This window comes from Pseudopodoces humilis, chromosome 6, assembly GCF_049639895.1.
Source record: "Pseudopodoces humilis isolate 2021_Gansu_Grassland_sample_001 chromosome 6, ASM4963989v1, whole genome shotgun sequence".
NCBI classification, from domain to species: Eukaryota; Metazoa; Chordata; class Aves; order Passeriformes; family Paridae; genus Pseudopodoces; species Pseudopodoces humilis.
In genome coordinates, this window is record NC_142205.1 from 31,370,957 (window position 1) to 31,384,559 (window position 13,603).

The 13,603-nt window shown below is 36.3% G+C and overlaps 1 protein-coding gene across 37 annotated transcripts in view; it reads left to right on the plus strand.

The window, feature by feature from the left end:
• Positions 1-13,603, plus strand: part of SORBS2 (sorbin and SH3 domain containing 2) — a 192,868-nt gene that overhangs the window by 112,000 nt on the left and 67,265 nt on the right. For 29 of the 37 annotated variants that reach the window (XM_088057052.1, XM_088057051.1, XM_088057049.1 and 26 more), the window contains 4 exons: positions 4,713-4,762; positions 11,622-11,714; positions 12,325-12,351; positions 13,320-13,444. In XM_088057052.1, coding sequence (XP_087913178.1) covers positions 4,753-4,762; positions 11,622-11,714; positions 12,325-12,351; positions 13,320-13,444 — 255 coding nt within the window. In that variant the 5' untranslated portion in view covers positions 4,713-4,752. The remainder of the gene's footprint in view (positions 1-4,712; positions 4,763-11,621; positions 11,715-12,324; positions 12,352-13,319; positions 13,445-13,603) is intronic. The other 8 variants (XM_088057061.1, XM_005517675.3, XM_088057080.1 and 5 more) reach the window with 3 other exon arrangements.

Below are 13,603 nucleotides of genomic sequence, written 5' to 3' on the forward strand. Positions count from 1 at the left end.
TCTCTGGTCACGCACTTACTGCTGCTGAGTACAATGTGACTTATCTCTTGTGTTCCGATAGAAGTTTATGACCAAGTACAAATTATTCACCATCCCAGTTGTTTAATGACCTGATCAGTACATTTCAGATAATGTACATGAGTAATATATACAATGGTTTTTCACATAGAGTGAGGATCTCTTCTTTTAAGAAAAACTTAAAATTACAGAAACTGTGATGTCAATTGTCTGTGTATGTTTTTCTCTTTGATTATCTATCTGAAAACACTTTAATTAGAACTAGAGTTCTAGCTTCTGAGTATTCGGCTGCTTATAGGGTTGAGGCAGTGTGAACAGTGGAAAACAGTATTTATGTTTGTATTTAACTTAAAGCATAGAAATAGTTCTGTGGGGCTTTCTCAAAGCATATACTAAAGCACATGCTCAGCATATGCTTTACTGTGTTGGATCTTAGTAAAGATCCCCTGCCATTTTGGGGACTTCTTGTTGCATGTTAACAAAACTGAAACATGGGGCAACCATTTTCATTATAAGCATCATCTATCTACCTGTGCTCCATCAAAAATTTTTTCATACAAACAATATATTTGCATATAAGCTTTCTACCTGCTTATAGGCTCAGCAGGAGAGACTTCTTCTGGCAAGGAAGTTTCAGGACAACTGTTTCTTTATGTGAGTGTTGTTGTCACAATCTAAACATTTGGGGTTTATCAAGTTTTCATTGCATTCTCATTGCCATAGTTTTCCTGCTAACAGTAAACACCTGAAAGAATTTCTTTTAAATAGGGAGAGAAATAAAATAGTCAGTTTCACTGTACTTTCAGAACTAATACTTCATACTTTTTTTTACCCTCCATCACTGCATGTATGAGTTGGTATATGAAGTATAGTGACTTGTTGCAGAGCAGGAATGCTGTGCAGAGTCTTGATGATGTGCCTTAAAAGAATATAGTGCCACATGCAAAATAGGATCCTGCCTGGTAATAAATGCATGTTTGTAGATCAACTGCAATGTTTAAACTGACTGAATAAACAATCCTTGTAGTAAACTCACAACTGATTTGGTTTCTTAACTTTGCAGATATTTTCTTGAGTAGATTACTCTCTCAAGCTCTAATAGTGAAACTGGCAAACAACATTAATGGAAGTTTGACACTCCTTCTAATGTAAGTCAGGAAGGTTCCTGTCCTCTCCAAATATCTGGGAACTGCTCTCTATCTAAGAAAATGAAAATCTGTAGTTTTCCAGCCAGACACACACGTCTATCCTGCTGTTGATCCATCTGCACTCCATGTTCTAAATCTACTGCTCATCTCACCAAAGGTCCTTGGAGTAGAATTCAATACAAAGGATAGTAACAATAAAGAGCAAATATTAGAATTAGATTTAGAATTAATATAAATACTCCATCAGAAAATTACATTTTAAATCTGCTTTTTATAGTATCTTTTGTGAAATGGCAAAGAATAAATAACAGGTAATTTAGAATCACAGAATTGCTAAAGTTGAAAAGGACCACGTTGGGTTGCCTGGTCCAACCTTCCTGCTCAGGGAAGGTCATCTGAGAGCACACTGTGCACAACTGTGTCTAAATGGTTCTTCTGCCTTAATGTCCATAGGTGCTTGAAGATCTGACAAAGAATGGAATTAAATCCCTAACAGTAAAGTCATCCATCTTGATTCATGAATAAACTGAGGGTGGGGAAACCTTCCTTGACTTCTCACTAGCCCTTTTTATAGCTCCATATGAATGTGGAACAGAAGGGGTGTCAGAATGTTTTCTTTCAGCACCCCACGCTTCAGAACTTACCAGGAACAGAAGTGACTACAAGTAGATATCAGGGTCTCTTGGATAAAATAGGGCAGATGTCAATGAGATTCCCACAAGTCTGTTCAGTAACCTCTTGCAATGCAAAGAATTTCTGAACTGTTAATGAAGGATATGTATTTAGTGAAACTGAATGTAGCAATGGTGTATGCAACCCAACAGACCCATTTTTGTGCATTAGCAAAGTCATTCATTTCCTGCTGCATTAGCTCTTCCAGATGAAGCTAACTATAGAGGAATGCCATGAAAATTAATCCAGGACTTCCCTCTGCAAAAGTTAGGACTGCTACTGTGCTTAGACTTAGTGTTCTTCTACCTCAGCATCAAAGATCAGGTGTGAGCTGAGTGGAAGACTTGCCCGATCTAGGGGACTGATTTTGAAAATCATGCATCTCAGCAGTGCTTTGTGTTCACACAATCCTTGCGGGCCTTTGTTCTGTCACAGCATTAGCTGTCTGAGAGCTGAGTATCTCAGCTGATCACTGGGTGGACATTTTGGCACTAAAGTGCCTGATGCTTCCAGTGGAACCTTCATCTCGCCTCTGTCAGGGGCAGACCTATTACCAAAGAACAATTTTCAGGAGGAAATTAAGGAGCTGAAGGTTTTGAAAACAAAACCAGCCCTTTGCTCCCTGTTCTTCCCCCCCACCACTTCCTTCTTGAAGCAAGGATCTTAAAGACTGATTGAAACAATGTTGAATAAAATAATTTCAGGCATATGGCATTTAATTTCATTGCATTCATTTGGCTTCTACCCCAGTATCATCAAGTATTTGAATGGTGCTTTAGCTCCTTGGAAGCACAGAATTCAAAATAATTTTAGTATTAAATACAAGGCCTGCTGTTTGCATGCGTGAGATTTGGATTGCCTTATTTACATGCATATCTTTTAGGTATGCAAGATTAAGTTGTTTTTCAGCAAAATTAGATTAAAGTGGAAACATTAGTGATTCGTATGAGTATGATCAGCAATGTAGCCTAAACTGTTCAGATTGAAGTTGTTAGAAGTACAAAGCTGTAGTGCTGAAACTGAGTTTTGTCTGTTAAAACTTAGATTAAGAGTTACTCATGCTTTGGGTAAATATATCGAAGCCACCTGCTAGAAATCATTTTGGCTCTGCAATGTTCCAAGAGTCCTGTACTTGTTTGGTCTGAAAATAAATATCATGTTGCATTTTGTATCTTATATGTGATACAGTCAGTGATTCAGTTCCAAGCTAAAAGAAGGCTTGGAAATGGTGTCTCCTCTAGCAGTCTGAAAATGCAGTGGGAATTTGAGGCTGTAAGAACATTCTGTAGCAGTTAAAGAAATGAAAAATTTCAGTCAGAGACCATATATACAAAATAAAAAAAGTCTTAATTTTTATAAGATCTTTTTAAAATTCACAACAGTAGTTTGCTGATAGCTGCAGCATAAAAATAATATTATAAAACTTCATTCACTGCCAGTTATTTATTTCCATTGTTCTCAAGAAATTTAACATATGTCTTTATTTGTCACAAAACTGACTGAATAATAGCAGCAGTGATCAGATAGTTTCTGAAAAACAGTAATTTTTTTGAGCAGTGGAACGTCTGGCCTTGTTATGAATACAAGGGAATACGGAAATATATGTTACCTCAGAGGTGCATTTAATTCAGGGTTCCTGTTGAGTTGAACCGAAACTGGAATTCTGTTTTGATATTTTGTTTACTTGTGTTAATTAGTGCCTTTAGTCTCCCATCATAAAAATGATCCCTCATGTGTACCTTCCAGCTTACTCCAACATAGCCAGGCAATTTATATTTTTAATTAATTTTTTTGAAGCTGTATTACATTACAAAATCTGATTTTCCCTTTGTTTTATCTTGGACTTGATGTGGGAATAATGCAGTGGGAGAATTAATTTTTTTCTTTTTTTTTTCAGCCCTCAGTATTTGGCCTCTAGTGTGTCTGCCCATTTGCTAAAGCAGGTTATATTGGACAGTGTATAAGTAACAATACAGCTAAGACTGGCTAGTATACAGATGCCACTTTATTCTGAGATAAAGTGACATAAACTGTCAGTAGGTGGAAAAACAGCATCTGCTTTGTCCCATGACGTCAGGTTAAAATTGGCTGTTAATATAGCATGTTTTGAGTTTTCTGCAGTTGTAGTTTGACTTGTTGCATTTTACTATTTGTTTGTTTGTAAGTGCTGTATAGAGTTGGGGTATCTAAATTGAATCAACCTTCGTGTGCGCTTTACATTATTTTGGTGCAAGTTACTATCTTTAAAAAGTGTGTTGCTGTATAGTGACCTGATTTGCTACCTGGTGATTCCATTAGGAGTTTTGGTAAGGATTCCTGTGAGTGCCAAGACACGGCCTGATTCTGTGCATGGAAATACATCAAACAACATTAAGAATGTCAGTGTTGTCTGGGGAGACATATTAAATCACTGGATGAAAACAACCAATCTGCTTATAAAACACTGAAAAAGACTTGGTAACTTTGGCTGCTTAGAAAATATTTGGAGAGAACTACTCTTTACATCTTCTAGTTTGTGCAAAGGAGTGAATAAACCTTATAAGCAGCTTTTAAAAATATTTCCACATTCCTGTATGGAAAATATTCTTAGTTTATAGTTTCAAGACCAGAAGTTAATCTCTAGTTTTTTTTATCCTAGAGTAAATATTTACAAGAAAACTACTAAATACTTGAAGATAAGGTGACTTATAATGGAAGTGACAGCTCATCTTTAACTTTGGAAGGACAAGCAATACCAGTTTAATTAAAGCAGTGTTAAAATAGGACTGCCATTTGTATCACAGTGATTCTCCACCCCTCCAAAAAACCCTGCTGCCATTTTGTACCACACATTCTTGTCCTGTGCAAATTAATAGATCATTTTATTTTCCGCAGGAAATCTGAAGACTTTTATAGCAAAACCTCCAGTGTCAAAATGAACACAGGTATGCTGCATCTGTGAGATTTTTTTATGTGTTGTTTTGTGAGCAGAGAAGATCCCAAACTTATTAGAATTTTCATAAACAAATTGTACTTTAGTTGGTGCTGAACTCAAAATAAGCAAGATACTTTAATAGTATGCCTGCTTATGTTCATCTGTATTCCATATATAAAATTTACATACATGTTTTTCTATGTATGGACATATATGGATACACAAAATAAAAGTGCATGTTTAGCCTTCTGTGCTTAATTTAATAGTATCAGTTTTGTGTGTGTGTATGTTTTATGTGAAAATACATAGTATGAGGATATAACAGTGATGGAAAAGTGTTGTTAAAGTATCACATTTTCCTAAGAAAATGCACATGCTTTAAAAATCCTTTATTTCCATTCTTTACTCTCACTAAATTAGGGGGCATATAAACACTGCCCTGTATTATAAGTTGCACTTGCATATCAGCTGAGGATATTCTTGAGGATATGTTCTACTTACTGTGCTTTGTGTTTTCTCTCAAGTTGCTGTAACAGATTTATTGACCAAATTAAGTACTCTATAGAAAGTTATCTTCAAGATCTATGGTAGGGTACTAATATTTGCTCCTGAACTTCTGAAGCCAATAAGACAGTGCTGCTCTTTGTGCTGGGAGAGGGAATAGACCCCTTGAAAGCAGACTGCTGAAATCCTGGCTTCACTCAGGTGTAAATTTTCAGTTGCAGACAGCTCTTTTAGACTCCATAGGTGAACTGTCTGGTTTGCAGATTAACTGTGGTGCAAAGATAGACTTATCCATCCTTTCCAAAGCAGTGGCTTTATCATTGACCTCAGTGTTCCACCATGACATGATATGTGGGACCCGAGGACCAGAACTACCTTTGAAGTCTGAATTTCATCAGCATGCTCTAAATCAAAGGGATTAACTTTTCTGTGGTATAGGTGCCATTATCTAGATCACTGTATTAATCCGGCTTCATGGCTTCCTGTTGTCTCAGACAACTGGAACTCAGTAGGATCTATTTTTTAAGCATATCTTTTAGTACAAAGTTAAAATACATTGGCTCACTTGAACCACTACGTTTATAAATAGAATAAGCAGGAGAAATTAACTTCCTCATTTGAGTGTGTACTTTTGTTCCCCAAAGTTTTGGTTGTTCTTAATTGTTTTTCAAATGCTGACCAGGGTGGTGTGTGTATTTTTCATTTATAAAAGTACTATTTTAAATTTGTCCTGTCCTCTCTAATTTTTAATGAAGATGTCTTTCCTAAATGTATTAGTCTGCATAATTAAAGTAGTACTAAAATATTACTTATTTCATAGAATTGTAATTTCAGACATAACTTTGCTAATCATCATACTATAATTACATTGTGCATTGCCATCATATAAATTAAAATCATATGACAGAGGTAATTTTATAGCTCCTGCTTCAAAAAATGTGAATAAAGAGGTAAATTGCCAGTTTGTGCTATCAGAGCCCTGAACTATGACTGTATTTGATATTGTACTAAGATTTTTGTTGTAAGTTATGAATTCTCAAGAGAGAAGACATAAGATTTAAATAATCTGCAACTAAATGACTTCTCTTGGGGATTTAGAATCTTCTGATCACACAATAGTCTTAAAAATAGACCTTAAAGACATGAACACACCTGAAATCCTCTCCAGTTCCTTAAAGAGTCCATGATTTTAGGTTGAACTTTAATCTATTCTGCACTTGGACAGTGAAAACATTTTTTCATCTTCTTTATACTTGATGTTAATGTGCATGTTATCAGCTGCAATGAAGGGAAGGTATTGACCGAAAATGTGGCATTTCTTACCAGTTCTATTAATGTAGATTGTTTTCTGACTGTAAAAAACCATTAAAAACCTGTGAGTATGGTGTAAAAGTGGACATCTTGCACCTATCCTTGCACCCATCTCTAAAGCATTACTTCATTAAGAGAGTGACTCAGCTGGAAGATGTTCTGTGTGCTGTTCTGGTCTAGCTATATCCTTCTTTCCCCTTTTTTCCTTTTTTTTTATTTTTTCTTTCTGCACTACACTGTCTTTTGAACATGAGTGCTACAGCTTTGTTTTGGGTTGGTATTGGTTTTTATTTCACTGCTTTATAACAGAAATTTGTACATGGTGCAATTGAAGGTTATCAGATGCTATTGGTTCGCCACTAGTTTGTTTTTAAGCTATGTGTTTCATTAATGAGTCCTGCAGATAAATGAGCTCTCTAGTTTGATGCCAGTAGTTGGTGGAGTGGCAAAGCTAATATATATACAGCTTTATAAATAAAAAGTAAATCTACTGCTAAGACTGGGCTCCTCTAATCCAGCGTTCCCTGTGGCTGCAGACTTGGCAGTCTGTCTCAGCAAACCCTCCGGAAGATATTTTTGTCTACAGAGAAAATGTTTTGAGGAGCTTTGGTTTGCAGTACTCTACCATATATGGGAGGGATTTTTCAGCATTTGATGTTAATTCTGTACCACATGTTAGGAAGGAATATTCAGCAGCATAAGGCAATGAAACATTTTTGCGAAAGCAAAGAAACAGAGGTAAGATATAGAGGAGGTTTTTCAGAAGTATCAAGGGTACTTTGGCTCATGCTTCCTTTTGGAGTTCAAATGTTGTCATAATTTTAAAATAGTAGTCTCATAGAATGTGTGTGTGTTTTTAAACCCAGACTAAGCAATCATCAACAGAATAATATTTTAAGCTATATTTAGGGGGTTTCTTCTATAAGTCTTCAGGTATTTTACAGGTTGATGAGCATCATTAACTTGGTTGCTTGATTAACTAACTCACAGAAAACATGAGCTGCCCTGAAACTCACAATGTCCTTATTGTTCATTATACGTATGTGCATGCATAGGTCATGTCAGAGGAGAGCTAATTGCATTGAGGAATAATAAATGGATTTAAGTTAGTGGTTAAAACTGATTCTTAGTGTCCATTTGTAAATATTTTGGCTGAATTTCACACAGATCATTCTTGATAAATGCATCTGATTTTAAAGTTATTAAACAAGTTAGCTGTTTGCATTAGATGAAGCACATAAAGAACAGCCAAGAGTGAAAAGTATGCAGTTCTGGAAGACTGCAAATATTATCTGTTTGTTAAAATTATTAATGGAAGTCATTACATGGACTATTCTCGTACATTTTTTTCTGGGAGACAAGAACATAATTTCTTGGGTCCGTTCAGAGTTCCTGAACAGATTGTTAAGCCACTTTTTTTAGATCACTGAAGTAAATTAGGTGGGCTTGAGCTCCAGGCATTCTACTAAAAGTTTACTTTTTAGCAGCATGAAAGAACCAAATAATAGCTTTACCTGTCAGTGTAGATTATGTGGTAAATAACTGGTCAGCACATCCAAAAAAGAATTCAGAGAAAGAGTGGAAGGCGAGGAAGCCCAGGTAATAGCCTGCCATGCCAGGATGCTCGCAGGCCCATCACAGGAGCCATCAAAGGCCTGTCTATCTCTGTAAGCCTGGAAGAGCACAGGGACACAAGGGAGACAAGAACACAAATTGAGGAGACCCAAGGAACAAAGGGTCTCCCTTGTCCAGGGCCTTCCCAGGGCTGTCACAGGAGAGCCTGGCATGGAATGAGTGGCAGACTCGATGTTTGAGCCCAGTTGCTAGAAGGATCCACTCTGTCCACGTGAGCAATTTTCCTTAGTGGACCTTCAGCCAGGGAGGGGAGGGTGGTGAGGCCATTGTGCCGTGTTAGTGTGTTTGGAGCTGTGTGTCCAGCCATGTATGGCTGTGGTGTTGACATCTGTCTGCTGGGGACGCATTTCCAGTCCCCCTCCTGGCTGGACCTGGGGACATAGAGAGGCAGCAGCTTTGTCTGTCTTGGACGGTTGGACCCAGCACTATATATTTGCTCAAAAGGTCAGAATGCAAATGAGGAGTAAGAAGCCCTGGTTTAAAGACTTCTAAAACTGAATTCACTGTGCAGACAAAAGGAAAAATGATACCATTCACAAGTACAGCAAATTGAATAATAATCAGCAAACCTGATGTTTGGATGTAATTTCTCTTTTCTTTAGTAAGCTTTAAGAGCTTATTAAAAATTTCTTGCCCCTGGCTCCTGTCTCTCGCCTCTTCACACAAGGTCACCATCCTTTCATCTTTTTCCCCTTTGTTTATGCCACTGCTTTTACTGACTCTCTGAAATAGTGTTTTTAAGAAAAAACGAAATTATGGTGTTTTGAATCATCTCCATCTTGCTTTGGGGCAGGACCCAGCCAGTAGATTATTTGTCAAAGACAGATACAGCTCACTTAGGGTGATGCTGTCACTAGCGGAAGCACCTCTTGGGGCTGTGAACTTAGGGGAAAGGGTTAAATGTGGAAACAGTTAAGAGAGGGAGAGAAAAAGAAGCTGCAATTAATTTTAGGCAGCTGTTTTGTGAGCTATTGCCCAACTTCATATTCTAGCACTGCCTGCAGAACTTAGCTGATTTGGGTCTCCTTTACTTCAATGTGAAAGCAATTCCTAGTGAAGACAGGACTCCTTCCTGAAGAATTTTTCAGGTCAAAGGAATTGTAAGTGTGTGTGTGTACGTATTCATGCACGTATCTTTTATATACACAAACATTTTGTATAGATTGTTTCATATAATCTCATTTGTTCCTGAAGTAACAGCTGCGTAATATTAATTGCTTATAGTTTGCTCATTTGTTTGAAATGAGCAGAAGATCATTAATTCAGTCTCCCTTACAGTTTCTTAATACTCCACTTACTGGGAGCCTGGCCTGAACATAGATGAGAGGATGAAATCCATCATGCATCAATATGTGCTTACCCACACACATTTCTATTCTACTAGAAATTTTGCACAACTCAGTATTATATAAATGTGAGGTTATGTCTTAACTGAATTCTGATTAGATCTCATTATTTTGTACAGATACTGATAAATAATGCAGGTACAGACTTGTGAATATATATAAATTATATATATAGGGGTAAATATTGTATGTAGTCAGTTGCAGTCTGTTTTATTTCTCTTATATGAAGCCAAAACACTTTTCTAGATTATGGGTCCACAAAGTATAAAACTCTGACTCAGCTGAGTTACATTAAAAACTAAACTGAAGCAGAATTTCCTGAAGTTAAAATAATTAAATGTTTGTAATCAGTTTCTCGTTGTCTTCACTTTCTCTATTATGAAATTCAGGAAGGTAGCTCTTGAAAAATTACAAATAAATTACCACTTTGTTTGAATAAGAACTGTGACAGTATAACAAATTTTTTTGCCTGTTAGCTTATATTAAATGTAGTATGCTTTCAAAGTCTGCCAATATTCAGATTAGAACAGAACCTCAGTATCAACACATCATCAGATCTCATTGGAATTACCTCTGATGTATGTCGATGGTGGGGGAAAAGGAACACAAGAATGGAAAATGTAACTTTAATTACCATTTCCATTCCATGTTGATGTAAGCAAGCCAAAACACATGTGCAGATTTGATAGCCACTGCCTTTGTTTCACATGTACAATGCCAATAATTAATGGCAGGTAATGTATTGCTTTCAGCTACTGCTGGTTGAAATAAGTTGGCCTTTTGCCTTGAGCCTTGGAATTGACAATGAGTCTTTGGTACCAATTACATCTAAGGCAGTGGCTCTGATGTTTGCCAGTGTTAACAACTACTTAATGCATTTCCTTCAGGGCCTTTGGCCAGAGGAGTATTGGAAATATTGAAGTAGCAGGGGAATATTGGAATGACCAGAGAAATATCACAAGCTCACTTTCTCTTGCAGGCTTGGGTTAAAGATGACTCTGTGGCTCAAATGACTGCTATTATAGAAAATACTTTCTGCAAATAGTTTGGAGGTCTTCATTAAGACCTTAATTTTATAAAACTCCATGTCATAGGTTGCAGAAATAAAAAAGATATTTATCATACTTGTAGGTCTTGACTTCATTGAGGTACTAAATGAAATTTCAGTAGCATCAAATGTTAAAATTAAAATAATTATTTTAGTGAAGAGCAGAAAAATATTCTAGTTAAATATAATTGGTAAGAATATTTTTTAACTTTCTTTTACAACTATGCTGGAGTTGCTAAAAAGCTAAGTTGTGGGAAAGCTGTCTTCTAATAATAAGAAAGTATTTATAAAATGTAATGGCAGCTCCAGTGAGAGAGAAGCAGAATAAAGAAAGGAGTTGGGCAAGATCCAGAAGGAAGGTTTTTTCCTATACCTGATTTTTTTTAATAATTTTAGATTTCTAGTCATTTCCTCAGAATGTTATTCAGTTCCAGATATAAATTTCTTTTCATTTTGTAACTTGCATTAGATAAAAAAGGGGAAGAAGGACAGCCAATTTCTTTCCATCAAATGAAAAAGAAATGTATGCCTTCACCAGTAATTTTGTTTTGTGAGCATAAAGGATCCAAAAAACTGAACAAAAGTACTTTGTCAGCTGATCAAACATGAGCTTAGTTTATGAATGGTGTCCTTTTAATGCATACAATGAAATTATTTTACAGTGCAGATTATTGATTAATATTATTCTGGAATGCTTAAGCCTTTTTCTTGATTACTTGTTTGCTTTTACTAATTAGCTGTAATTAAGCAGTCTTTCAGGTAACAGAGTGTATATATTTCCCTAGTGGATTAAGTATTAAATAAAGCTTTCTTCACTTATTCTCTATGAGGTTTATTGTTGTTTAAAGCCTGTGAAATTTTATGTATTCTGCTAATCTGCCAAACCTTCAAATTCACACATTTCTGCAGCAGTTCCCTAACTGCATGCTTATTTTCATATGTGTTTGGCATACCTCACACTGATATGTTGCATGTGCTTGCTCCCTTTGTCTGGGGCTGCTGTCTGTATTGTTTTGTGCTTCCAGATAGCGGTGGGTGTGCTCGCAAACGTGCTGCAATGTCTGTCACATTAACAGCTGTGAAGAGGGTTCAGAGTTCTCCAAACCTATTGGCCTCAGGTATAACCACTAACACTGAGATGCAACTTCTGAATGGCTTTTTTATACTGTTATGCATTCCTGCTGTATTACTTTACAAGAAGGAGAAGGGTAGCACTATTTTCTATTACACTGACAGATGTATTACTTCTACAATGCTTTTTAAAAAGTGGTCTTAATTTCTCTCTGCCTATGTTTAGTAGCCATTCATGAAAGAAAAAAACAAGACTACTTAGGAAAAAATTAATTTTATTTGTAAATTAGTAAATTAATATATTAATTTTGCCCTTGATATGTGTTTTGGGTCTCACATCCTCTGTATTTTTTTCAAGATAACAAAGCATGAAAAAGAGGTTTGGATTATTACAAACCTTTTTTTAAAAAAAAAGTTTTATTTAAAAACTCTTCTCAAGGAAAGGATTCTGAGTGTTGTTGTAAACTGATTGTCAGAAGCCAGATTTACTTTAAAAAATCATTTATGAAGATTGTTTACCTAAAAATATTCATAAAAATTAAAACATACTAAATACTCAGTAGACAGGCAGAACTGCTTCTTATCAATACCCCTGTGTGTTTTTTACAAAATTAATTTATTTCTAACACAAGTTAATATTGGATATTTCTTTTTCAGGGTCTGATTCTCAGTCTCCAGATTCAGGTAAATAAAACACTGTATTATTTATGTATATATTTATACCATGTAAGTGGATGAATTACAACAATCAACCATTTATTTGATTTCATTACTCCATACTTCCTCATTCTTCAAGGAAAGCACCACTGAAATTGTAATCCTCATTGTTAATGCTTAAGCCCTCAAATCCAGGTCTCATTTGAAAGCAGTTATTTCCTGTAGCACAGAATATGTTGTTAGAAAAATGAATTGTGTGGGAAAAAACAGACTGCTAATTTGCCACCTTTAGCTTTATCACTGTGGCACCATTTAGTGGTACTTGCTATTTCCTTTTTAGAGCCTTACCCAGGATTGCAAGTTCTGCCCACCTTCACTTAGCAGCCTGCTCACATAATGTGGTACTTTTCCCAGCCTCTGACAGTATTTTGTCTTCAACATCTCCCTCTATGTTTGGCCAACGCTTTGAGGGCATTCCAGGTCTGAGGACAGAGAAAAAAACATGTTTGGTTGGTTGGAAAATAGAGGTGTCGTTCAGATTTGGCAATAAAGTACACTGGTGGAACAACTAATTGGGGACTGCGGTGAAATTCTGTGAAACTGCCATGACCAGCTAATTTTACATGAGCTGGGATGTTTTTCAAAATCCAATGCAGCCGTGAAGTTCAAGAACATAATCTGAAAGTGAAAAAACTTGAGCCTGATTTATACAGGGGCTGATGCACCAGCATCTCAAAAGGACACTCAAGGTTAAAATCCATAGTCTGCATGAACATTGTAGATGTCTAGAACTGCCCAATACCAGGACTGTTGTCAATGCTTGAATTTTCTAAATTTTAAAGATGAATATTTAGCCATGTTCTTAACTTCCATGGTAAAACAGCATCATTGTCAGTTGTGTAGCTTGTTTAGTGGCTGGGTTGCTATGTTGAGAGCAGTGGAGATGTACTAATCACACCAAAAAAATTGTTTTCATTCTTTTCCATTTACAAAAGCTTGGCGATCTTACAATAATGGCAGTAGAGAGACACTGAATGGAGACGCTAGCAGTTCATCTCTTTCAGCAAAAGGTTTTAGGAGCGTGCGGCCAAATCTACAGGATAAAAAATCACCAACTCAGGTAAAACCGGACACGTTTAATGCTATGCCACCGCTGGGGGCGTTAGCACGTATAGATGGGATAACTCTATGAAACATTGTCCTGATGTCTTGCAGATAGTGTGAATCACCTGTTCATATGGGTCACTACGGACCGGTTTGCTGCACAGATTAAGCATAC